General features: G+C 40.2%; 2 protein-coding genes across 2 annotated transcripts in view; one reads left to right on the top strand and one right to left on the bottom strand.

Annotated features, from left to right (window-relative positions):
- The window catches only part of LOC307126696 (uncharacterized protein), a 30,268-nt gene extending 22,060 nt beyond the window's left edge, over positions 1-8,208 (bottom strand). Inside the window, exons 1-2 of the mRNA XM_079817340.1 lie at positions 8,152-8,208; positions 6,364-6,576 (exon numbers count right to left, since the gene is read on the bottom strand). Coding sequence (XP_079673466.1) covers positions 6,364-6,523 — 160 coding nt within the window. The 5' untranslated portion in view covers positions 6,524-6,576; positions 8,152-8,208. The remainder of the gene's footprint in view (positions 1-6,363; positions 6,577-8,151) is intronic.
- A 1,289-nt stretch (positions 8,209-9,497) lies between these two features.
- Positions 9,498-22,757, top strand: LOC307126766 (uncharacterized protein). Its single transcript, XM_079817453.1, has 4 exons — positions 9,498-9,554; positions 9,788-9,866; positions 17,993-20,912; positions 21,027-22,757. The coding sequence occupies exons 2-3, from the start codon at positions 9,788-9,790 to the stop codon at positions 19,828-19,830; spliced, it is 1,917 nt and encodes a 638-aa protein (XP_079673579.1). The 5' UTR covers positions 9,498-9,554; the 3' UTR covers positions 19,831-20,912; positions 21,027-22,757.
- Positions 22,758-23,729: the final 972 nt, after the last annotated feature.

Genomic DNA, 23,729 nt, shown 5'->3' with positions numbered 1-23,729 from the left:
CCAGAAATCGAGGCACCAATCAGAAACGTTGAGGCAGGCTTTACACGATGACGACAGCGCAGCGACAGTGAAGCAGATTCTGTACACTGACTACAAACTAAAGATGGATGCAGCAGTGGAACATCACTATCAGCTATCGCGGCTGTTTTAAGCGATTTAAACTTTCCCATTCCGTTAAAACCAGAGCAAAGAACAACACTAGAAGCCTTCATATCTAAAAAAAGATGTTATCGCTGTCTTACCGATTGGATTCGGCAAAAGTCTGAAATAAGTTACCAGCTTGCTTGTCTTAGCGAGAGCCCTCTGGTAGTGTTAATGTTTCACAAAATATAGTTTTAAGTCCTTTTCAGGCGAGAATGTAGTTGTTTTTAAAGCTCAAATCTGTGGTTTATTTATAAAGAGAGCGCCTTTTTGAAAATTTGATCTGCCGTTTTTGGAGTTGTGAGCTCCAGTGAACCAGCGGCGCTCAATTGCTCATAAACCCCACCGAGAGGCGCCTTTCCTCGGCCAGTCCTTCTGCCGTCTGCCGCTGGCTCTGATGTGAAGATATGATTCGTCTTGTGTAGATCTAACGGCTGATCTTTGCTCTCATTAATCTATAATTTGTTCCCTGACAGATCGTTTTGTCTGAGGGCAAAGTGAAGTTTCATAACTTTATATTTGTAAGCTATTAAACTTTATCGTTGTAGTCTCATAGCGCTGACTTTCTTTGACTGAATTGCTTTATGTATTGTATAGCTTCTTAAACCTTTTACTTATACTTTTAAAATGGATATTGATCACGCATTAAACTAACATTTAACAAAAAGAGACTGGATTTTGTTTTATGTCATATCTCATTGTATTACAGTGATAATCATAGCCTATATTATGCACACATATTACATGTTTATATTTTTTAATGTAAACGAAAAGAGGCCGGGTTTTTTGAATATTTCGTTTTGTTATATACATGCATTGAAGATAATATGCATTGACTTCACTACATTTGTGATTTTGTGTGGCTATAATATGTTTAATATTAACTATTACCATCATCGGGAGTTCATTCTCCACGCAAGTCAGAAGTTTGCGTACAAAATATGTCATAAAACACCACTGCCTCATTTCATAAAAAAACTAAACAAAAACTTACACATATTAGCCACACACATGTGGTTCAGGCAACGCGTAGATAGGCCTACATTCATTATCTTATATATTTATAATAAAACGAAGTATAAAACACCCTGCCTCTTTTCGTTTACATTTTAAAAATAATTAAACATTAATATGTGGTTTAGGTAAGGTGACCAGATTTCTGAAATGTAAACCGGGGACATTTCCTATTTGAGAACACAAGCACAGACCATAGACAGTGGTACAGACAAGAACGCATATTGAGAAACGGCCAGAGTCTCAGATGTTTCTCCGTCGCTCTGCATACGTCATCTCCCTCATCGCTCTGATTGGTTTTAGGTCTATCCAATTGCGCCCAGAGACATTTGAGCGACGCCCGTTGGTGACGCCCCTTTGGAAATGATTTGTCTATGAAGCTTTGCCAGACCATAACTCAGTCACTACTGAGAATGGTCTGGTTTTAACCAGGCTAGCGAGGATCAGCTTTCAGTGTCAGAAATGCATTAAAAAAAAAAAAATTGTGGGCTTTTTCAAAGTCCTCATCTCTATCGGACTATCCCAACTACAACAGATAAACATGACACCTGTGTGGACACGAAGTAATCGTTAACAATTCTCGTTTTTAATTCCTTTAAAATGTATTTAAATCCTCAAAATCTTTTAATCTTTGCTGTTTTCTGTTACTGCCTGAACGTATTATTTGTAGTGCAGCCATCCATAATCGTAGTAAGATTTGTACTTAATTTTCACCTTTAATATGGCACTTTTAACGTGTTTGTGAATTTTATCATGAAAGACTACAAGCAATAAATGTGGCCTGACAGATCGCCCAATCATCATTTCGACCTTGGAAAGAGCCTGTTGCCTATATCATGTAATGTAACGTCAAATTTACGTCAAAATCATTAAATGTTCAAACTAGTCAGCTAGAAAAATTGCTATAGAAAAAAGCCTTTTGCTAAATATATGCAGTGCATATCACTATGTCATGATTCATGCACTATATGCACTAATCCTTATATTTTTACTTAAAGGAGAACTCCGGGGAATTTTTAAGTTAATCTTGATCGTTATACCTTTGTGAGTACTGTGTATAGAAAAAAAACGAACCGGATTGGTGCTTGCAACACGGAGCTGTTACAGTTAATGCAGACATCTCAAGTCTCCCGGAAGTTCCGGGAGTCTCCCGCATATTTATAGCGGCTCCCTGATGCCCGCAAATTAGTTAAATTCTCCCGCAATCTAGAGCGAGCGAGCAAGAGCGCGCATGCGAGACACAAACTGTGCATGCGCGCACGGCAAAGAGAGAGAGAGAGACCTTGCGTGTGTGTGCTGGTGTGCACCTAATGAAGCGAATGTAAGACGGAGAGCGTCCTGATTGGCCTGTTTCGGTAAATCAACCAATCAATTGTCAGTGTGGGCGGCCTTTTATCTCTTCTCCCGAACAGAATTAATCAGTTCAGTGTATCTAGAAACTGGAGCGCCATGGCAGAGGGAGAGTTCCCCAAAAAACGAAAGTATAAAGTATAAACATAATGACAATCTTGCACGCTGTACAGTTTGTAACTGACATGTTATGGTTGAGTTAAACAAGTTTAATTTCATGTGCATATTTTTCAGGGGCCCGTTCTTCGTACCTCGCTTAATACATCTAAGATGATTTGACAGATCCCAGATCTTTTAATCGTGATAACTGATGTCTGGCTTATTTGGTTCTTCAAACGAATTTGCGGATTGGATTAAAATATCTGGATTAAATGATCTAAGATCACTGCGCGTTCTTTTTTCCCCTGAAGAGGGCAGATGCATCGATACTTGAAACCACGATCAGCAATGCAGCGATTGGCTGGCGTCAAGACAGCAACGTAATGACATCATATAATTAAAAAAGCCACCTGGCAAAAAACTTGACAAATTACACAAAAAAAAACCACGAATTTCTGAACCTTTATAAGGAAACAGCCAAACCACCAAACCAACATACAAGTTATAATAGATAAATGATAAATGTTTTTTTTTTTTTTTTAACATGATTACCAATTATTTATATTCACGATTTTATACAGTATTTGTACACCCTTTACATTTTTATTTCAATGTTGTAATTTAATTTTTAATTCAATTTGAAGCAGATTTGTAACGTGACAGTCAAGATCAAATTATCCTCTATTGCGCTGCATCAAGCCACTCCCATAATATCCGTGATCACTTAATGCATGGCTCAGATTAACTGTACAACATGTGTGTAAACCAATAAAAACAAAATTATATAAAGTAATTATTCCATCACAAATAAATCGCTCAATCAAGTGGCTGTGTCTATAGTATTATACATTCTCATATACATATACAATATAACATTTTTATATTATTATTTAAAATGATTATTATTGCCCCTGGTTCAGTAATGAACTCTTGTAATAAAGTAGCAGTGGCTGGGACAGATTTTAAGTATCACCTCAAGATGCAATCTAATCCTGTTTACATGAAATAAGCTGCTCGCGAGCAGGTTTAAGTTTACGGACCTGTTACTATGAGAGCAAGTCCAGGATGAGCTTCGAAGAACCAAACAATCCGAGATCATGCCAAATCGTCAACAATCAAATCCAGCTAACTGAGTTAGCGACGTACGAAGAACGGGCCCCTGGTCGGCTAGTTGCCAAGGCTTCATGAAAACAACAAAATCCTTAGACCTGTTTAAAGTTGCAATGAAATATAAATAAAAGCAGTTTACTTAAATAGTATAAGCAGCTTATGTAAATAATAAAAGTGATCTACATAATTTTTTATAAATAATTGCATTGGCCTATAGAAATTATATAGAATGACTAAACAAGTAAAGTCATGTTCTGTGGTGAAATTCGGGATACCTTCCCCGGGGGGGGGGGGAGATACCTCCCTGAAATGACTTTTTTCAGGTTGGGATGTCTGGTTAATGCCCAGAGCTCCCACTCAGCTGGGGGCATATACATAAAGAGTGTCTTTGTGCCTCTTAACAGACACAAAAGGCAATTAAAATGTCTGTTTCAGGTCATGAAAAGGAAGATGATGAAAATGTAAATTCTTGTATTTTCGCATTCTGTTGCCACAATTCGGAACGGCACAAACGCAAACCATTTCTTCTTCACTTGTGAGCCAATCATCACTCTTAAAACACACAACGCTCCTCTCACCTGGACTATTTACATTTTTCCGACTACAACTGAGTTCCCACGGGACTTCAGCGCCAGACTACAGCTAGCCGTCTAAAACACTATTTAGGTGAATTTAAACAATGGCTTGCATGTACTCCACAGGAGCTGTAATCTCGTGAGAAATGCGATACCTGGCAAAGGTTCCAACAATGGACAAAGTTAATAAACGCATCTCGTTGTCATGTAAGGGCCCTGTTCATGTTGGACAGACATTTTAATTGCATTTTGTGTCTGTTAAGAAGCACAAAGACACTCTTTATGTATATTAGGGATGCGCGGTATACCGTACTGGGAAAATACCGGTATATATTTAATTTAAAACGGTACGATATCATGATTTTGCTCATTTCGGTATATGCTGCTGTTCCGAAGTTCACCGCTAGGTGGCAGCGCTCTACCCAAACTGACGCGAAACCGGCAAATGTGGCAACAGAACAAAATTAATACAGAAGTTGAATCTCAGTCAACACGCACACAACTCATTAATAAAGAGAGGATTAGACGTGAAATTTGGAATTACTTTGCTTATAAAACTGCTGAAGGACCATCAAACCTTGCCAAGAATCGTCACTTAATTCCAGACTTGTAAGACATTAAGAGATCGACAGGTGAGTGCATCATTCAAATGATCTAATTTAGACATTTATCTTTTAACACTGATCAACACATATTCATAAGATCGTATCATTTAAATATAATGACATCTCCAGCGTTCGTTTCAACCAGTGACGTTTAGACCTCATAATATTTGCACGCATACTATTACACTATTTACATCCGCGAAAGACATAACCAACTGTGCTTATGTGACTTCTCACTAAAGATTGACATTTTTTACATCATTTTGTGTGTATTTGACTAAGGAAAAACAACTTAATTTGGAATGCGAGAGCTCTTTAGGCTTGTGTGTTTGTTGTTGGCATGAGCGCAAAGAAAACTCTCTCTTAAAGATCTCCCATCCCATGTATTGCTATAAAATCGCTTGCATGTTCAAATTGGCGAGGTTTAAAAAGATGTGGGCAGTGATTTCCGTCAGCTGTCCCGAAACGGAAGCGAAAGTGTTGAATCTGAGCGCGCAGATGCTTGTATAGTCCATGCATGATGTCTTTTGAAGCCAGAAGCAATTTGCTCATTTTGAGAGAATGGAGACGCGCAGTAATGCTGAAATTACTTACAAGAAAGTTTCCAAATGACTGATTTATGTGATTATCTTTGTTGATTAATTTAATAATAAAAATTTGCGCTAATTTCCCGCTTCATAAACCCAAAACTTGCGAGAGTGAGTAAAATTTTGCGCAATACCCGCATCAAAATTCAGACCCTGTGTGGTATTGATTTAATATCGGTACTTCGAGATTGATTGGTTTGTAAATGGACGTGCGTCTGACGTCAGCGTCTTTGACAAGAGTGAATGAACGGACGCATATCGTTGCCACTATTGAAGTTAAAGTTTGAGTTAAAAAATATGATTTTTTTCTAACCTAATTGTCTCCATGACTATGGAAAGTGAATGCGTTTCCGTCAGTACGACTGTGGCAGTACGGATAGATTGGTTCCTGAAGTGTGTGTGTGTGTGTGTGTGTGTGTGTGTGTCTCTCATCAGATGTGGTGCTACTGTCTCTGGAGGAGTAAGTAAGTGTGGATCCGGCCATGATTAGCTCCTGTATAAGATTAGCAGACTCCCCTTCAGACTCACTGTTCTTTAAGACTGGGTGCACCCAAAACCTTCTTTTCGGTCTTTTAAATAAAATGAAAAGCTCGTCTTCACTGGATGATGTGAATGGTTTTGACGCAAACTATTCGCACGCAAAATATTAGCTTTTTCGTTACACATCCGATGTGAAAGGGCCGTAAGAGTATACAGCCATCTAATGGTTACACACAGATGATAAATGGTGTATTATTTAGAGGTACATAATTAGTATATTTACTAACTATATTTAAGGGATATTTAGTCAAATTCCCCTTAAAATACAAAATATTAAAGAAATATATTATTGACATTATTCTGTAGCGCTGAACAGTTGAATAAGGATCAAATGAAACCAACCTGTTTGTGTCTCAGTTTCTTCATGTTTCAGACTGAATACATTTTCAATCTTCAGGTCTTCACTCTCTTCTTTCTTTCTTTGTTCCTCAGTTTCTTCATGTCTCAAACTGAATACTTCTTCAATCTTCAGGTCTTCACTCTCCTCTTTAATAAACGCCATCTTTATAATAGTGTGTCATGTGGATCTCAGTTGCGAGGTCACCAGGAGTTTATCTGTGTGTTTAAAATGAGAATAATTAACAGAAATAGAGCCAAACTAAATCTCTGAGTGTGTCTCAACTAATTCTGACTAAAATATACATATTTCTAAAACACTTTACAATAAGGTTTCATTAGTTAACATTAGGTAAGGCATTAACTAACATGAACTAACTATGAGCAGTACATTTGTTACTGTATTTGTTCATCTTTGCTAACGTTAGTTAATCAAATTACAGCTGTTCATGGTTTGTTCATGTTAGTTCACACTGCATTAACTAATGTTAGCAAGATTTTAATAATGCATTAGTAAATGTTGAAATTAACATCAAGATAAATAAATGCTTCATAAGTGCAGTTCATTATTAGTTCATGTTAACTAATGTAGTTAACTAATGAACCTTATTGTAAAGTGTTACCAATATTTGTTGTTGGACAATAAATGTGCCATATGTAGAATTTTAAACCTACAAGTATGTATATTTTTTATGAAAGTGACCATTATAATTGGGTGATCAAATCTAGGCTATTGCTTTTGTTTTTATTTTCATTTTTAGTTCAGTGTATTAAAAAACAAAATTATTAATACATGCCTACATGACATTCACTGTATTTATTTATAGCCTTCAATATCATATTGTTTTTAGGACATCATTGGGCAGGATGTGCAATAAAATTATTATTAAAATAAATACAGATTTTTTTTTTTTTTTATCCAAATAGAAAAACGTAGAAAATACAGCCCTATTAAGTATCCTGATATGCATAGTGTTATGCAGAAACCACATTTAAAAGGCATATTAAAATATTCACTGTATAATGAATAATTTTTTAACCCTGTTAAAACAATAGTGTATCGGCCGATCACCATGGCAAGAAATCGGTACTCGGTATCAGCAGCAAAAATCCGGATCGGAAAAAATGCAACGTTTATTCACTTGAACATGAAGGTTGTATGAATAAATTACTCCACACAGATTATAAAACCAAATCAGTAATGTTCTCCTTAATTTCACAAAGAGTGAATAGTGATAGTTGAAAGAATCGTCTAACCAATTTAAACACACAAGCGATTTTACACTAGTACTTCATACAGTAAAGCCGCATTACAAACAGTTCACGAGTAACACAATTTAGTTCTGTTTTCTGTATTATAGTGCTTTGAGGGTGAAAAAATCCCACAAAATGATGGCGAGTATCCTCATAAACACAGTCGGTTAGGTCCTGAATTCACATAAATAATAGGCTATGTATTTAATTAATATGGGACTAACATACTATCCAGTGTTAAATTACATTTGATTACTTTTTATTCTGTTTCTGTAGTACTTCTGTACCTGAATACTAGTGTCTGTGGACTGATTTAGACATTACACGTTTAAAACTAGCACTACACATTCATAAAAGAACACAAACTATACAGACACTTAATATATTAGACAGTTTATGGCATTAAATGGTTTGTAGAAATTGAGACAGAAACGGAAATAGCAATGCAGTGTGACATTTAATAGTAAATAATTAAACCTGCGTCGCTTGTGAAACGTTGAAGGCGGTTTATATCGGTTTAAACATCTTATAAACACAAACCTTTCCTCAGCCGAATCTCAACGGACGCAGTAGCGCGACGCAGCCTTATGACGTCACACCACCACACCAAAATAAAAGTCCCGTTCACACACTGCTGTGTCTAAAAGTGCATAGAACTGACAACAACAAAAAAATCTGAGTTAAATGTATTGGTGAAAATATATTTAATAACACAATGGTAAGTTAATAATACAGTTCACAGGAGTTTAAAAAAATAACGCAATAACACAATCCAATCACTTCATTTTAGTGTCTTAATGAAGTACTTGTGGTCCTGGACCACAAAACCAGTCGTCTCAGCCAAATATTGTGCTATCCTAACAAACCATGCATCAATGGAAAGCTTATTCAGCTTTCAGATGGTGTATAAACCTCAATTTAAAAAAATGGATCTGTATGACTGGTTTTGTGGTCACTTATTTGTCCAGGCAGAGTAGATATTGTCCTATCCATATTGTCCCATCCTGATATTTTCCGCACATCATTGGACAACATGTATTTTGTTATCCAGGAATGACAAAACAATTTTTTTTCTTTATAATCAGGCACTAACTCAACCATCTTTTCGATCAAATACATCGTTTTTAATATAAATACATTGCAAATGTTTTATTCGTGTTATCCAGAAGGACCAAGTGACCAAAAATGACAAAATATCAGCATTTTAAGAGACGTTTACTGGCCTTTACACGTTTAGGGGCTCCTTCAGGGTCTTCTTTTTGATACAAAATGCATTATGGTTCAAAATGGTGGTCATTGATGTCTGTTATCCAGGAATGACATTAGAGAAATCACAATTTGGAGATAAAAGTCTTTCTGTCATAAAAAAATTAAATAAGCTTAGTAATATCACTATCTTCGTAGGAATCATTGAAAACATCCATACAATTATTCTCAAGTAGATACTTTTATTATGTTTTTTACATTTTTGTCATATTTTTTAATTCAGATTTTAACCCGGAATGACATTTTGGGACTTTTGAGCTCAATTCCCTAAAGATTAATTATTTATAATGAATACTAATAGTCAAGAGGTGGAAGTCGAGTCAATTAATGTAGTGTATTTATAACAAAAAAAAACAAATATATATATATATATATATATATATATATATATATATATATATATATATATATATATATATATATATATATATATTTAATATGCTTTGGACACCAGAATTGACACGCGACCTCATTGAGCCATTTAAATATGTATTTTACCAATACATGCAACTCTGTCATCTCTTTTATTATTTGTATGTTTTGTAATATAAATTTCTATAATTTGTTGTGATTGTAGGCACAGCAGCGTTTGAACAGGACTTTTATTTTGGTCTGCCGGTGTGACATCATAAGGCTGCACCACGCTCGTGCATCTGTTATGATTCTGCAGAAGAAAGGTTTGTGTTTTAAGCATTTCAGGTGTTAAACCTATATAAACTGTTGTATTTAATGTTGTGTGAGCAAAGTAACGTAATAAATAACAACACGAGTAACATTAAAGGTGCGCCTCATCCTGCTCTCTAATACCGTGAATCTGTTTATCATAAACATGAATTCAGTCACAGAGAAACTGAGCTTTTGAAACTCAGTCAATTATTTTTCTTTTCTGTTCATTATTCTCGTCTTAAAGATGGCGTTTATTAAAGAGGAGACTGAAGACCTGATGATTGAAGAAAGAGTGAAACATGAAGAAACTGAGGAACAAACAGGTTGGTTTCATTCTCCTCATTCAGATGTCCAGCTCTACCGAAAAGTCGTGATTAAAGTGATTTTATTTAACATGGAGCGGGTCTTGTGTGGACATATATCCTTAAAATACACTATATATAGATATAAACAGGTCTGTGCCGCAATTTTCATAATGAACCAAAAATATCTTCTTATAATAACACAAAATGTTACTCTAATGTAGTTTTGCACCATTCCTTTATCAAAAGATCTTTCAAATGAACTAAATCGGAAGTAATTTCGATCTCCCACATTTTTGTGGGAAGATGATCACAGCATTTCACAAGGTTTGTAATGAGAAGCGATTGTTTTTACAGAAACAGACAAAATAAAAGCTCAAGGGTTTCTCTTGACGATGTTTGATTTTAGGACAAAGTATTGTAATTTCCCCACTGTAGCGTTAAAATAAAATAACATACTTGTGGAAAACTTTATTGTGATGAGGTTCGGTGTGTATGGGTGAGGAAAGGAAGAAGGCGGGGTCGGCGTGACTGGGACTGCACTTAATTTATTACTCAGAACAGGTTCAAACATAAAGCACGCACGAGGGCGTTCAGCTCAGAACAATCAAAACACTCAATATTCAATATTTCACTCAGTTTCAGCTTCAACACTCTTTCTCCCTCTGGCAGAGCTGCAGTCCCAGTCCAGATCTCTCTCTCCCAACTCTCTCCCCGCTGCAGCTTATATGCAGTCTCTCCATGCCAATTACTGCAATCAGATACAGGTGTTACTCTTCTGCACTTGACCTACTTACTCACCACTCAGCTCGGCTCTCTCTCTCCCGCTACAGACCTTGCAAAACCACGCCCCCGGAGAGGAAGTCAGCCACAGCCATCTGAGCACCCGGCCTGTGGACCACCTTGAATTTAAAAGGCTGTAAAGCTAGATACCAACGGGTGATCCACGCGTTGGTATCCTTCATGCGGTGGAGCCACTGCAAGGGGGCGTGGTCCGAACAGAGGGTGAACTCCCGCCCCAGGAGGTAGTAGCGGAGGGTGAGAACAGCCCACCTGATGGCCAAACACTCCTTCTCTATGGTGCTTTACATCGTCTCTCTCTTAGAGAGCTTTCGACTGATGTACAGCACCGGCCGCTCTTCACCCTCCACCTCCTGGGACAGGACTGCGCCCAGCCCCCTGTCCGAGGCGTCAGTCTGTAGGAGAAAAGGGAGAGAAAAGTTAGGAGCTTGTAAGAGCGGTCCACCACACAGAGCAGCCTTTATCTGAGTAAAAGCCTGCTGGCACCGCTCCGTCCACTGAACCGTATCTGGAACCTCCTTTTTAGTCAGATCAGTCAGCGGGCTAGCGAGGTCCGAATAGTTAGGCACAAACCTCCTGTAATATCCCGGTAGCCCCAGGAACTGTCTAACCTCCTTTTTGGTCTTGGGTCTCGGACAGGTTGCAACAGCTGCAGTCTTGTCAATTTGGGGACGCACCTGACCATGACCCAAGTGGAAGCCCAGATACTTTACTTCCACCCGCCCAATTGCACACTTCTTCGGGTTGGCGGTGAGCCCCGCACTTCTCAGCGACTTCAGGACAGCTCACAAATGCTGCATATGCTGCTGCCAGTCTTCACTGTAGATGATGATATCATCTAGATAGGCAGCGGCATATGCAGCATGCGGCCGGAGAATTCTGTCCATCAGACGCTGGAAGGTCGCAGGAGCCCCGAACAAGCCGAAAGGAAGGGTGACAAATTGGTGTAATCCAAACGGCGTGGTGAAAGCGTTTTTTTCTTTGGACATAGGAGATAAGGGGATCTGCCAATATCCCTTCGTTAAGTCTAGTGTTGAATAAAAACGAGCGGTCCCTAGCTGATCAAGCAACTCGTCAACCCTCGGCATTGGGTAAGCATCAAACTTCGACACCGCGTTTACTTTACGATAGTCCACACAGAACCGGACCGAGCCGTCAGGTTTAGGAACTAAAACAATCGGGCTCGCCCAGTCACTGTTGGACTCTTCTATTACCCCCATGTCTAACATAGCCTCTAATTCTGTCTGAACCACCTTTTTCTTGTGTTCAGGCAAGCGATAAGGCCGGCTGCGAACCACAACCCCCGGCTCTGTCTCAACGTGGTGCTGAATGAGGTCGGTCCGGCCAGGTAGGGGCGAGAACACGTCAGCAAACTCTGCTTGTAACCGTTGTACGTCAGTGAGCTGCGAGGGTGAGAGGTGGTCTCCCCCAGAGGCCAGAGCGAGAGATTGAGGTTTTTGGACCGCCTCTGGCCCGAGATCCTCCTCTCCACTCACTACCGTCGCTAGCATCACTGACTCGGCCTCCAACCATTTTTTTAACAGGTTGAGGTGGTAAATTTGACGTGCCCCGTCCCTATCTGACCGTATCACCTCATAGTTGAGATCTCCAACTCGCCGTGTGACCTCAAAGGGCCCTTGCCACTTTGCGAGTAATTTAGAGCTAGACGTAGGGAGTAATACAAGCACTTTGTCTCCCGGTGAAAATTGACGGAGTCTAGTGCCTCTGTTGTAATGCTGTCTCTGTTTGTCCTGAGCCTGTAACAAATTCTCCATAGACAGCCGCCCCAGAGTGTGGAGTTTTGTTCTCAGGTCCAGGACATACTGAATTTCGTTCTTACTTGCGGAAGGTCTGTCTTCCCAAACCTCTCTAAGGACATCCAGCACCCCCCGAGGCTGGCGTCCATAGAGCAGTTCAAAGGGGGAAAACCCCGTGGAGGCTTGGGGGACCTCGCGGACAGCGAACAACAGAGGCTCTAGCCATTTATCCCAATTTTGGCATCCTCGTGAACGAACTTTCGAATCATGGCTTTTAATGTGCGATTAAAACGCTCGACCAGACCGTCCATTTGTGGGTGATAGACGCTGGTGCGAATCGATTTAATGCCCAACAATTCGTAAAGCTCGCGGATTGTCCGTGACATAAACGCCGTGCCCTGATCGGTGAGAATCTCTTTTGGGATTCCCACCCGGGAGATTAAAGAGAACAGCGCGCTCGCAACACTTTTCGCCGAAATAGTTCCCATTGGTTCCCAAAATTATCGGATGCCGGAGGTGCGGGTTAACTGCAACCTCAACACTATGCGTTTGTCCCCGAAATTGAATATCCACGGGCAACAACGGATAGTTCACCACTTCCCCGTGTACACACCTCACCTTAATCAAGCGGCTATTACCCAACGCCTTAGGCTGAATCAGGCTTTGATGGATGAAGGTCTGGTTACAACCTGAATCCACCAAAGCTTGAAAAGTACCCCCCTTGATACTCACGGGTACCTGGTACAGTCCGGCTTGATCGGGGGCAGCTTGCGGCGCGTCAGGGACCCGGATCAGTGTCCCCACCTCCATCCCTGGACACCGATCAATAAAGTGTCCCGGGTCCCCACAACACCAGCAAGCTGGCCCAGACTTCCCCGCCGCCCTAGTGGCTGGAAGTAGGTCAGAGAATTGCCGTGGAGAGAGTGCCGTTGAAGATGAGGAGGGGAACGGGTCGGTGGTCACTCCCCTTCCCCTGGGCGCCGGTCTGGGAGCTGCCGGTGCCTCGGGCGGAGCACCCGTCCTCCATCTCGGCGCTGGTCTGGACAGCATCCCACCGCGAGACCTGGGAAGGGGGACAGGTTTGGAGAGAGGAGGGGAAGGGGAAGGAGAAGAGAGAGAGAGAGAGAGATGCCGATGGCAGGGGCTCGCCGACCCGATGGCACGCCACCATTTGATCCTCCGCCAGCTGGATGGCCTGGTTCAGCGACGTCAGGCGGTGGCACTGGACCCACTGCACGATCATCCTTGGAAGCCGCGTGACGAACTGCTCCAGCACCACTCGATCTACGATTCCCTCGACGTCACTCCCGTCGGCCATCAGCCACCTGCGACATGAGTCCCGGAGCTGGTGCGCCAAGGCAAAGGGCCGACCGGACTCTTCGAGAGCCAGGGTCCGGAACCACTGGCGATGTTGTCCCTGGGTCCGGCCAACCCGCTGAAGGATGGCACGCTTCAGGCCGTCGTAGACCAGGAGATTCTGGACTGGCAGTTGGTGGGCGGCTACCTGTGCCTCTCCGGACAGCAATGGCAGGAGCCGCATTGGCCAGTCCGCCCTGGGCCATCCCCGTGCCTCAGCGGACCTCTCAAAGAGGTCGACGAAAGCCTCGGGTCGTCGCCTGGACCCATCTTGTTGAGAGGCAGCGCTGCGATGGAGTCTTTGGCGGGGGCGGGGACGGCCCGAATCTCCCGGTCCATCCAGCTCCGGAACAGCTCGCGGTCTTCCTGCTGGGCACGGAGGAGGACCTCGAAGTGTTTCCCCTGCTCCTCCCTCACGGCCAGCAGTTCCTGGTGGTGTTCTTGGTGGAGACTCGCGAGCGATCGTACGATGTCGGCAAGTGGCGTTCCCGGCGGAGATTGCATGGCGGCGGCGATCTTCTTCCTTTCCCGGGTTTCAGCACCAGTGTGATGAGGTTCAGTGTGTATGGGTGAGGAAAGGAAGAAGGCGGGGTCGGCGTGACTGGGACTGCACTTAATTTATTACTCAGAACAGGTTCAAACATAAAGCACGCACGAGGGCGTTCAGTACTTTTACTTGATTACTGTACTTAAGTATTATTTTTGGGGATTTTTACTTTACTTGAGTACGATTAAAAATCAATACTTTTACTTAATTACATTTTTTTTGAAAAAAAAGTACTTTTTACTCCTTACAGTTTTATTTACAGTCAAAAAGTACTAATTTTTTGGAGATCACTTCATTCTATTTCCCCTTGCTTTTACCAAACCAATTGAATTGCGCTGATGCCCAGTTTAATTTAAATGTTGTTTATTCTGCCAATGAGATCAGCTTCTGCTTAAAGGAACGCAGCTTAAAAGGATCCACTTTTTTGAAAATAGGCTAAAACTTGATTCTTCTGTAGTTACATCATGTACTAAGATTGACGGAAAATGAAAAGTTTAGATTTTCTAGGCCAATATGGCTAGGAACTATACTCTCATTCCAGCGTAATAATCAAGAAACTTTGTGCCGTGGGGGCAGCAGCGCAATGATATTACGCAGTGCGGGAAAATATTCCCCAGCAAACTCTCTGTGCAAGCAGGTGGTCACATTGGTTATGTTTACGGAAGTCAGCCTATTGTCAGGCGCTGCGTAATATCATTGTGCCTCCTGCACCCATGGTACGGATTATTACGCAGAGTATAGTTCCTAGCCATATCGGCCAAGAAATTCGTAATTTTTTATTTTTCACTTAGTATAGATACTTTTACTTTTAATTGAGTAAAATTTTCATTCAGTACTTGTACTTTCACTTGAGTAACATTTTTGAGTACTTTTTACACCTCTGTTTATATTTTAATTGTTTGGCTTCCTTGAACACTACATGTCAACTGAGACACTAAATCACAATTAAAAAGAGGGTGGACTCCCCTTTAAAGTTCAATTTGTACACGTCAAAGTCAATGGCAGCGTAAATAATCATTATTTTTAAATATAGTTTGACCATTTAGTTAACTGTAAAGTGTACTCTATTATTCTCCCAGTTCACCAGCCACTTACTTTCAAGTCTTTCAGGAGAAGTGGATGAAATTACATGATGTAAATACGACAGCTCTGATTCTCTGAATCGCAGCGCAAACTAACATGGTTTAAAACTTCATGATTTACTCAACAACTTTAGAAATTGATAGGAAATGATCTGATTTTAATGATAAAACGTTACCTAATTGTGTTTGTATATGAAGTCTCCCTGTATATTCTTCCATTGCAAACATCCTAAACATTCAAATGTTTATTTCTTTAAATTTTCAAATTTTCAAGTAGTGCTCGCTGCAGAGCATCTGGAGCTCAAGGGTGGAGCTTAACCTGTTTAGTGGGTGTAGAGATAGGGTTAGGGTGTGGTTAGGGGGATGCAGCTCCACCCATCATGCCCACAGTATGGTCAAGAGAGGAGGAGCTGGAGCTCCAGAGAGGGCGGGGCTGGAGGTCATGGCTCTGCAGTGAGTAGCCTTTCGAAATTTTCCCTGCTTATTAAAAGTGTGATCAAGTTCTTCATTACAGTAGTGAACATGAGGTCAATGGACAGACGAGACACCTCAACATATGCACTGCTCAAAGCGGTCATTATGAAATCTGAATACAGATTTAATTATTGTTTTGTAAAAAAATCTGAAGAATTTGTTTAAACATTTAACTGAACAGTAGATTTAAAACAAACAACTTTTCTAATGCTAACTTAATTCTACTAATTCTAATTCTACTAAAGCATTTTTTTCACAATTAAAAAATATGTATATTTAAAACAAATCTACTATTGGTCTATTATTTTCAGGAAGTGAAGACAGTTTTAACCACTATAACAAAAATTGCCTACCCTACCTTTAAGCCAACATACACTGAACAAAATTATAAACGCAACACTTTTGTTTTTGCCCCCATTTTTCATGAGCTGAATTCAAAGATCTAAGACTTTTTCTATGTTCACAAAAGGCCTATTTCACTCAAATATTGTTCACAAATCTGTCCAAATCGGTGTTAGTGAGCACTTCTCCTTTGCCGAGATAATCCATCCACCTCACAGGTGTGACATATCAAGATGCTGTTTAGACAACATGATTATTGCACAGGTGTGCCTTAGGCTGGCCACAATAAAAGGACACTCTAAAATGTGCACAATATAATATATCAATATAACATTTAATTCCTTTGCAAACTGTGAAAGGTTTGAAAACTGCTAATAGGTTTTGGTAATGGATAATTGTATACAGAGGACATGTATACAAGGAAGAAAAGCAGAGGACCTAATACCGAGCCCTGTGGCACACCACACTTGTGTTTGATGAGATGTCTCTTCATATTACAAATAGGTAGCAGTCTAATAGGAGTTAAACCAGGCTAATGCTTGTCCACAAATCCAAGAGTGGGTATACTTGGGGTATATGGAAAAATGTATATACCCTGATATTTTACTTTTTCAGTTGCTTATAATTATAGCAATGGCTATATTCTCACTGTACAATGACAACAACAAATGTTTGTATTTTTGAGATCTAGTCACTGAATAAGGCCATACTAAACATTTCATGACTTTTGAGTATTGTACTCATTCACATAACCCTATATTGATTTTACTTTTGTAGAACACTTATGGGCATGGGGGGGGGGGGGGCAATAAACATAACATTTCTCAAGGGCACTTTTAGAAGGGGACACAAATAATACAGGCAAAATTGTACTTTTAAGGATATGTGTGGCTTTTTGGTGGACAGAAAAATTATCTTATCTCCGTTTTTCTTTTCTCTGTCATTATAGTAGTTGCCTGAATTGGCCGTGTAAACATCATATTTCAACATGTCACTCGATTTCACATATTTCAGTTTGACAATATAGTTTATGAAAAGCCCAATTACTCAAATGTGTAGATGTTTATTCAACAATAACACGTAAATAAAGGATAAATAAGAATAAGTTACTTACTAGTCAGAAATGATATCCTCCACTGAATAAAGTCACGTCAGGGTCATGTTCTTCTTCTAACTTTGAAGGGACCAAATGAAACATGATTATGCATTTCAGCTAAGCTAACTACATCAAGCACTTCGTACCATTTAACTGTTTAATAGTTCTATATAATAACGTATTGGGACTGTTAAACAGATCGTAAACTAACCAAGACAGCGAATGGGAGTGCTGTGTGCTCAGGCTCTGGCTTTTAATATAAAAGTCTGCCTTGCTGTCAAAATAACAGTCCTGAGAACAACCAGAGTGGCAGGACCTTAGTGTCGGCTAACCTCACTTCAGACTTCAGAGTGCAACTAGGAAAATGGCCCTAGAGGAAAATTCAGTTCTTGGGGGACTGTCCAGTGGTTAGTTTATATAATTTAATTCTGTTTACTACCCGATGCAAAATTTGCTATACTTGTAGCTGTCGAATAAAACTAAAAGTACTTAAATAGCTGGATCAGGTGCATTTAATTAAAGTTGAAGCTAAACTCTGCAGTGCTGTGGCACCTCAGGTGTATATTAATATCTAGCATACATATTATTTTTTACGTTTTACATGTCTAAATCTTTTAATGTCTGCTGCTTTGTGGTATTAAACTGAGAATAACCTTTATCTTTTTTCACCTTTGACCTGATGCTGTTGAAAGAGGAGAGTCAAGATCTGAATGAAACGAAAGAGCAAGATCAATATGAGACATTTTGTGATGTCATAACTGAAGAAACATCTTTTAGTTGCTCACAGACTGAAAAAACTTCCTCAGGAAAAAGGGCTCAAAAGAAAGTGACTAGAAGTTATTTTACTTGCCAACAGTGTGGAATAAGTTTCAATCAGCATGCAAAGCTTGAAGTCCACATGAGAATTCACACTAGAGAGAAGCCTTTCACATGCCAACAGTGTGGAAAGAGTTTCGATCTACAAGGAAACCTTAAAGTCCACATGAGGATTCACACTGCAGAGAAGCCTTTCACATGCCCTCAGTGTGGAAAGAGTTTCAATCAAGATGGAAACCTTAAAGTCCACATGAGAGTTCACACAGGGGAGAAGCCTTACATATGCTCTCAGTGTGGAAAGAGTTTTAATCTACATGGAAACCTTAAAGTCCACATGAGAATTCACACTGGAGAGAGCCCTTATACCTGCCAACAGTGTGGAGTAAGTTTCACTCAAAAAGGAAACCTGAACAGTCACATGAGAGTTCATTCTGGGGAGAAGCCTTACAAGTGTCAACAGTGTGGAAAGAGTTTCGATCTACAAGGAAACCTTAAAGTCCATATGAGAACTCACACTGGAGAGAGCCCTTACACCTGCCAACAGTGTGGAATAAGTTTTAAACAAAAAGGAATCCTTAACAGGCACATGAGGATTCACACTGGAGAGAAGCCTTTCACATGCCAACAGTGTGGAAAGAGTTTCGATCTACAAGGAAACCTTAAAGTCCACATGAGGATTCACACTGCAGAGAAGCCTTTCACATGCCCTCAGTGTGGAAAGAGTTTCAATCAAGATGGAAACCTTAAAGTCCACATGAGAGTTCACACAGGGGAGAAGCCTTACATATGCTCTCAGTGTGGAAAGAGTTTTAATCTACATGGAAACCTTAAAGTCCACATGAGAATTCACACTGGAGAGAGCCCTTATACCTGCCAACAGTGTGGAGTAAGTTTCACTCAAAAAGGAAACCTGAACAGTCACATGAGAGTTCATTCTGGGGAGAAGCCTTACAAGTGTCAACAGTGTGGAAAGAGTTTCGATCTACAAGGAAACCTTAAAGTCCATATGAGAACTCACACTGGAGAGAGCCCTTACACCTGCCAACAGTGTGGAATAAGTTTTAAACAAAAAGGAATCCTTAACAGGCACATGAGGATTCACACTGGAGAGAAGCCTTTCACATGCCAACAGTGTGGAAAGAGTTTCGATCTACAAGGAAACCTTAAAGTCCACATGAGGATTCACACTGGAGAGAAGCCTTTCACATGCCCTCAGTGTGGAAAGAGTTTCAATCAAGATGGAAACCTTAAAGTCCACATGAGAGTTCACACTGGGGAGAAGCCTTACATATGCTCTCAGTGTGGAAAGAGTTTTGATCTACATGGAAACCTTAAAGTCCACATGAGAATTCACACTGGAGAGAGCCCTTACACCTGCCAACAGTGTGGAGTAAGTTTCACTCAAAAAGGACACCTGAACAGTCACATGAGAGTTCATTCTGGGGAGAGGCCTTACAAGTGTCAACAGTGTGGAAAGAGTTTCGATCTACAAGGAAACCTTAAAGTCCATATGAGAACTCACACTGGAGAGAGCCCTTACACCTGCCAACAGTGTAGAATAAGTTTTAAACAAAAAGGAAGCCTTAACAGGCACATGAGGATTCACACTGGAGAGAAGCCTTTCGCCTGTCAACAGTGTGGAAAGAGTTTTAGCCGAAAAGGAATCCTTAATTACCACATGAGAATTCACACTGGAGAGAAGCCTTTCGCATGACGACAGTGTGGAAAAATGTTTCACTCTACAAGGAGACCTTAAAGTCCATATGGGAATTCACACTAGAGTATGGAAAGAGTTTCAGGCAGGGGCGGAGGTAGGGGATGGCACCCCGCTCACAACTGCTGTTTCTGTCTTTTTTTCTTGACAAGAATTGCATGGATTTAAACACAGAACCATCTCTTTATGACCACAACAAAAGGGAGACTTATCAGATTGCACTCCAACCTCGCCTCAGGGCCAGGAACAAGTTAAACGAGTCTGGAAAAGGTACAGCTGCCAAATGAGCTTCAGCAGAACAACAGTGAACGGCGAACAGTAGATATAGCCCACGTCAATGTTTCTGAACTGGTGGGTTGCAAGACCGTTTTGAGTGGGTCGCATAGTGTGCCGTCAAAGAAACAACAACAATGCCGATGTGTGAAAGCTGCTGGCACTTCTGTCAGATGCTGAGAGAAATGTGTTGTCCTGATTCAGTATCTGCGGTCAGATGAGATGCATGCATGGTCAGGTTGATTTTGAGACAGACCTTACAGTCTAACTCATAATTGTTGAATAGTTCATTGATTACATAAAAGGGACTTTGAGGAGAGGAAAGGTGGCAGAGCAGAGGGAGTATGAGGAGCGACTGAAGAGGGAGGCGAGTCAGGCGAGGGAAGAGGAACTGGCAAGGCAGATGTCGATGCTGTGAGAGCTACAGGAGACCCAAAACTGTTTTTTGGGGCAAGCTCCTATGCCGTATGCCAGCTCCAGCCCCTGACACACCCACACATTATTATGCGTCACCTCGCAATACCTGCTTTAATAAAGCAAGCACATTGGACGGCACACTCACCCCATTGCCGTCGTCTTCATAGAGTGGTGTAGGACAAAAACCCAACAGGATTTCCCCATAGGCTTTTGGATAATCGCTAAAAACAAGCTCTGCTGGGGACTGGCTACAATTGATCTGTATACAATTTCTACACCAGCCCATCAGTATTCCTCCCAAAGATCCCACCGTACGGAGGAGGGTGAAGACGAGCGGGAGGATGGACAGAACTCACTGTACCTATACCTGCTGCAGCGCATGACTACAACAAGTGAGTTGAATTTATTCAGTGGGGTTGTGTACAAAAATTGTGCAAATTAGTTACAATTTTATTCACTTGGTTACGCATTTAGATTTGAAATATGTTCTATTATTTTCCACACAGGTACATGGGAGGAGTTGATGTCACCAATGCCCTTGTCGGGTATTACAAAGTACTCCACTAAAGACCAGGAAATTATACCGCTCGTTTTTCTACCACTTTGTTGGCATCGCAGTGGTAAATGGATTCATCCTGCACCAGCAATTGGCTGCTTCTAATAACCAAAGAGCAAAAACACAGAGGGCATTCCGTGAAGCTTTGGTTATGGAGCTTGCAGACTGGACACCTCAAAGTGAATCTGCTCCTCCTGCCCCAGCCCCAGCACCTCACATGACAAGAAAGCCCTCAGGCTATGCCTGCCACAGGCCAATAAACTGATAAAAGAGTGTGCCATCAGAAAACACTTGTGTTTTGCCAGGGATGTGCAGCATACTTGTGTTTCGAGATTGCTTACAATAACTGGCATGATGTAAATAGTTGGTAATATTCGGAAGTTTTGAAAAGTTGTCATCGTCCGTCATTTCTATATAGTGTATAATAGTTTGTAAATAGTTTATTTAATTGTACTAGTCTTATTCATGTTTCAGTTGTAATTTGTATAGAAAAGTGAAAATGTGAAAAGTTTATAAAAAGAAAAAACAAATCTCTCTCTCTGTGTTTGTGCAGTGGTTTCAGATTTCAGTTCAAGAAACTACTCTAATGGTACGGTTCAGTACTGTCCGATTCGGGACGGTAAACCCTGATCCGGCTTGTGTTTCCACCACCAGCAGTACCCTTACTTGATAGGTGTGGTGGTAGCAATCAACTTGTGGTGGAAAGCCAGTTTAGCTGGCTAGCCAGATATGTTTAAGCTTAGTTTGTGCCAATCCTGGGTTTTAGGTACCTTTAAAGTGGTTTGGCTTTTAGCCGTGTTCATCTCCATAGTAATTTACGCACCACGGCAGGTTATGTTATGGATAAGACATCTCAAACTGAAATTGGACCAATCAGCTGTGAGCAAAGTGACATGATGCAATAAAGTCACTCCCCCTTTTTCTACTCCAAATTAAAGGTTACTACATAGCGAAAGGTTTTTAAAGACTAAAGCGTCTGGCTTTTAACAATTATTATACCCTTAATCAATTACATATGTATCACTTTAGTTAATCAATCATTAATAGGCACTTAGTTAAAATGAATATAAATAGCCTATATAAAGGTCATACAAATAAGCTTTAAAACCAATAAATAAAGCTATAAAAATGACCACATGTGATCTTAAATGTTAAATTCTCTCTATATATCATCGTAACTTTTACTTGCATTGATGTATAAGATATTTATTTAAGTTGTCCTCTTTCATAGACTGCTCTTTTCTTCCTGTCTATTTGTTTAAATTCTTAATAGAGAAATGAATCTCAGTTTCACTGATCCACAGCATGTGATTGGCTGTTCACTACTGATGTCACAGCGAAACTCCTAAACTCAGGATCAGGGCTTAAAAACGGAAAAAAATATCAATCGGTTTACTCCGAGCAGAATCAATATTATAGCGTTTCCGTTTTTGCGTTCCTCAATAAACATTACTGTTCCGAAAACGGTTTGATTTGAAAAAATACCGGTTAATAACGTTATTTTAATTAAGCCTATACTTTAAACAAATATGTATAAATAGACTTATTTTCACTCAATAATAATATAACACATGGTAATTAGATTTTTTCAAAGGGTGGAGAAATGATATGTTAAAAAAAAGAAGTCGGCTAAGTCCTTCAACAGCAGAGCAAATAATATTTTTGAATAAAAATGTTATGTAAAAAATGTGACACATTGTGGCTTTATTTATTTTATTTATCTTCATTTTTCATGACCCAAAAAACCCTATAGTTATTCACAATGAGGAGGCTACAGGTTACAAAACCAAGTTGTCAGACATATGTTAAAAACATTTTTTTTTTTTTTCATGGATTGTCAAGGTTATTTCAGATCAACACATGCAAGTGACCACTAGATGTCGCCGTAGAGATGGGTGTCGGATTGATTCGAAGCTTCGACACAATATGGCACATTTGCTTCAACTATTTCAGGAAGCCTCGGTCTGCTCATCGCTACCTGCTACTCTGGTTCTGTATGTTTTAGGCAAAAATAAAATAAGAAAAAAAATCACAAATGTTTGTAGAAGCGTCTGCATGCCTAGTGCTTGATTTATACACCTGGCGTCCCAATACTTTTGGCAATTTAGGCCCCGTCCACACGGAGACGTGTTTAGCTGTATACGTAAAAAATTTGGATTTGTCGGCGTTTCGTCCACACGGATCCGCCGTTTTAGGAGCCTGAAACTGATATTTTTTTAAACCTGGTCCCAGAGTGGATAAATCTGAAACCGGCATCCCTTGCGTTTTCTTGTGTACAGCCAATCCGTATATTTTGTGAAATGGTGATGTCATCACACCACATACTGTTGTTCGCTGATATTAAAGTTAATAACAAACCTGCCGAGACTTGATCGAAGGTCAGGTTTTCTTTACAGCGATCATACAGACTGTAAATTTACTCACTTGAGCAATGCTGAATGGGTTAGTCCACCCATAAATGAAATTTCTGTCATTAATTCCTCACCCTCATGTCGTTCCAAACCTGTAAGACATTTGTTCATCTTCGGAACACAAATGAAGATATTTTTGATGAAGCGACGATAATACTTTTTGTTCACAAACAAATAAAAATAATAACTTTATTCAACGATTTTTTTTTCTCTTCCCTGTAACTCTTACACTATTCTGAACC

The sequence above is a fragment of the Gobio gobio genome, assembly GCF_949357685.1.
Source record: "Gobio gobio genome assembly, chromosome: 5".
Lineage (NCBI taxonomy): Eukaryota > Metazoa > Chordata > Actinopteri > Cypriniformes > Gobionidae > Gobio > Gobio gobio.
This window is presented reverse-complemented; position numbering and strand designations above follow the sequence as displayed.

Bases quoted from the DNA above. Each gene is read 5' to 3' on its own strand.
- LOC307126766 (XM_079817453.1), top strand. From the start codon at position 9,788: ATGGCGTTTATTAAAGAGGAGACTGAAGACCTGATGATTGAAGAAAGA. The intron at 9,867-17,992 runs GTTGGTTTCATT...TGCTGTTGAAAG, and splicing joins AGAAACTGAGGAACAAACAG to AGGAGAGTCAAGATCTGAAT.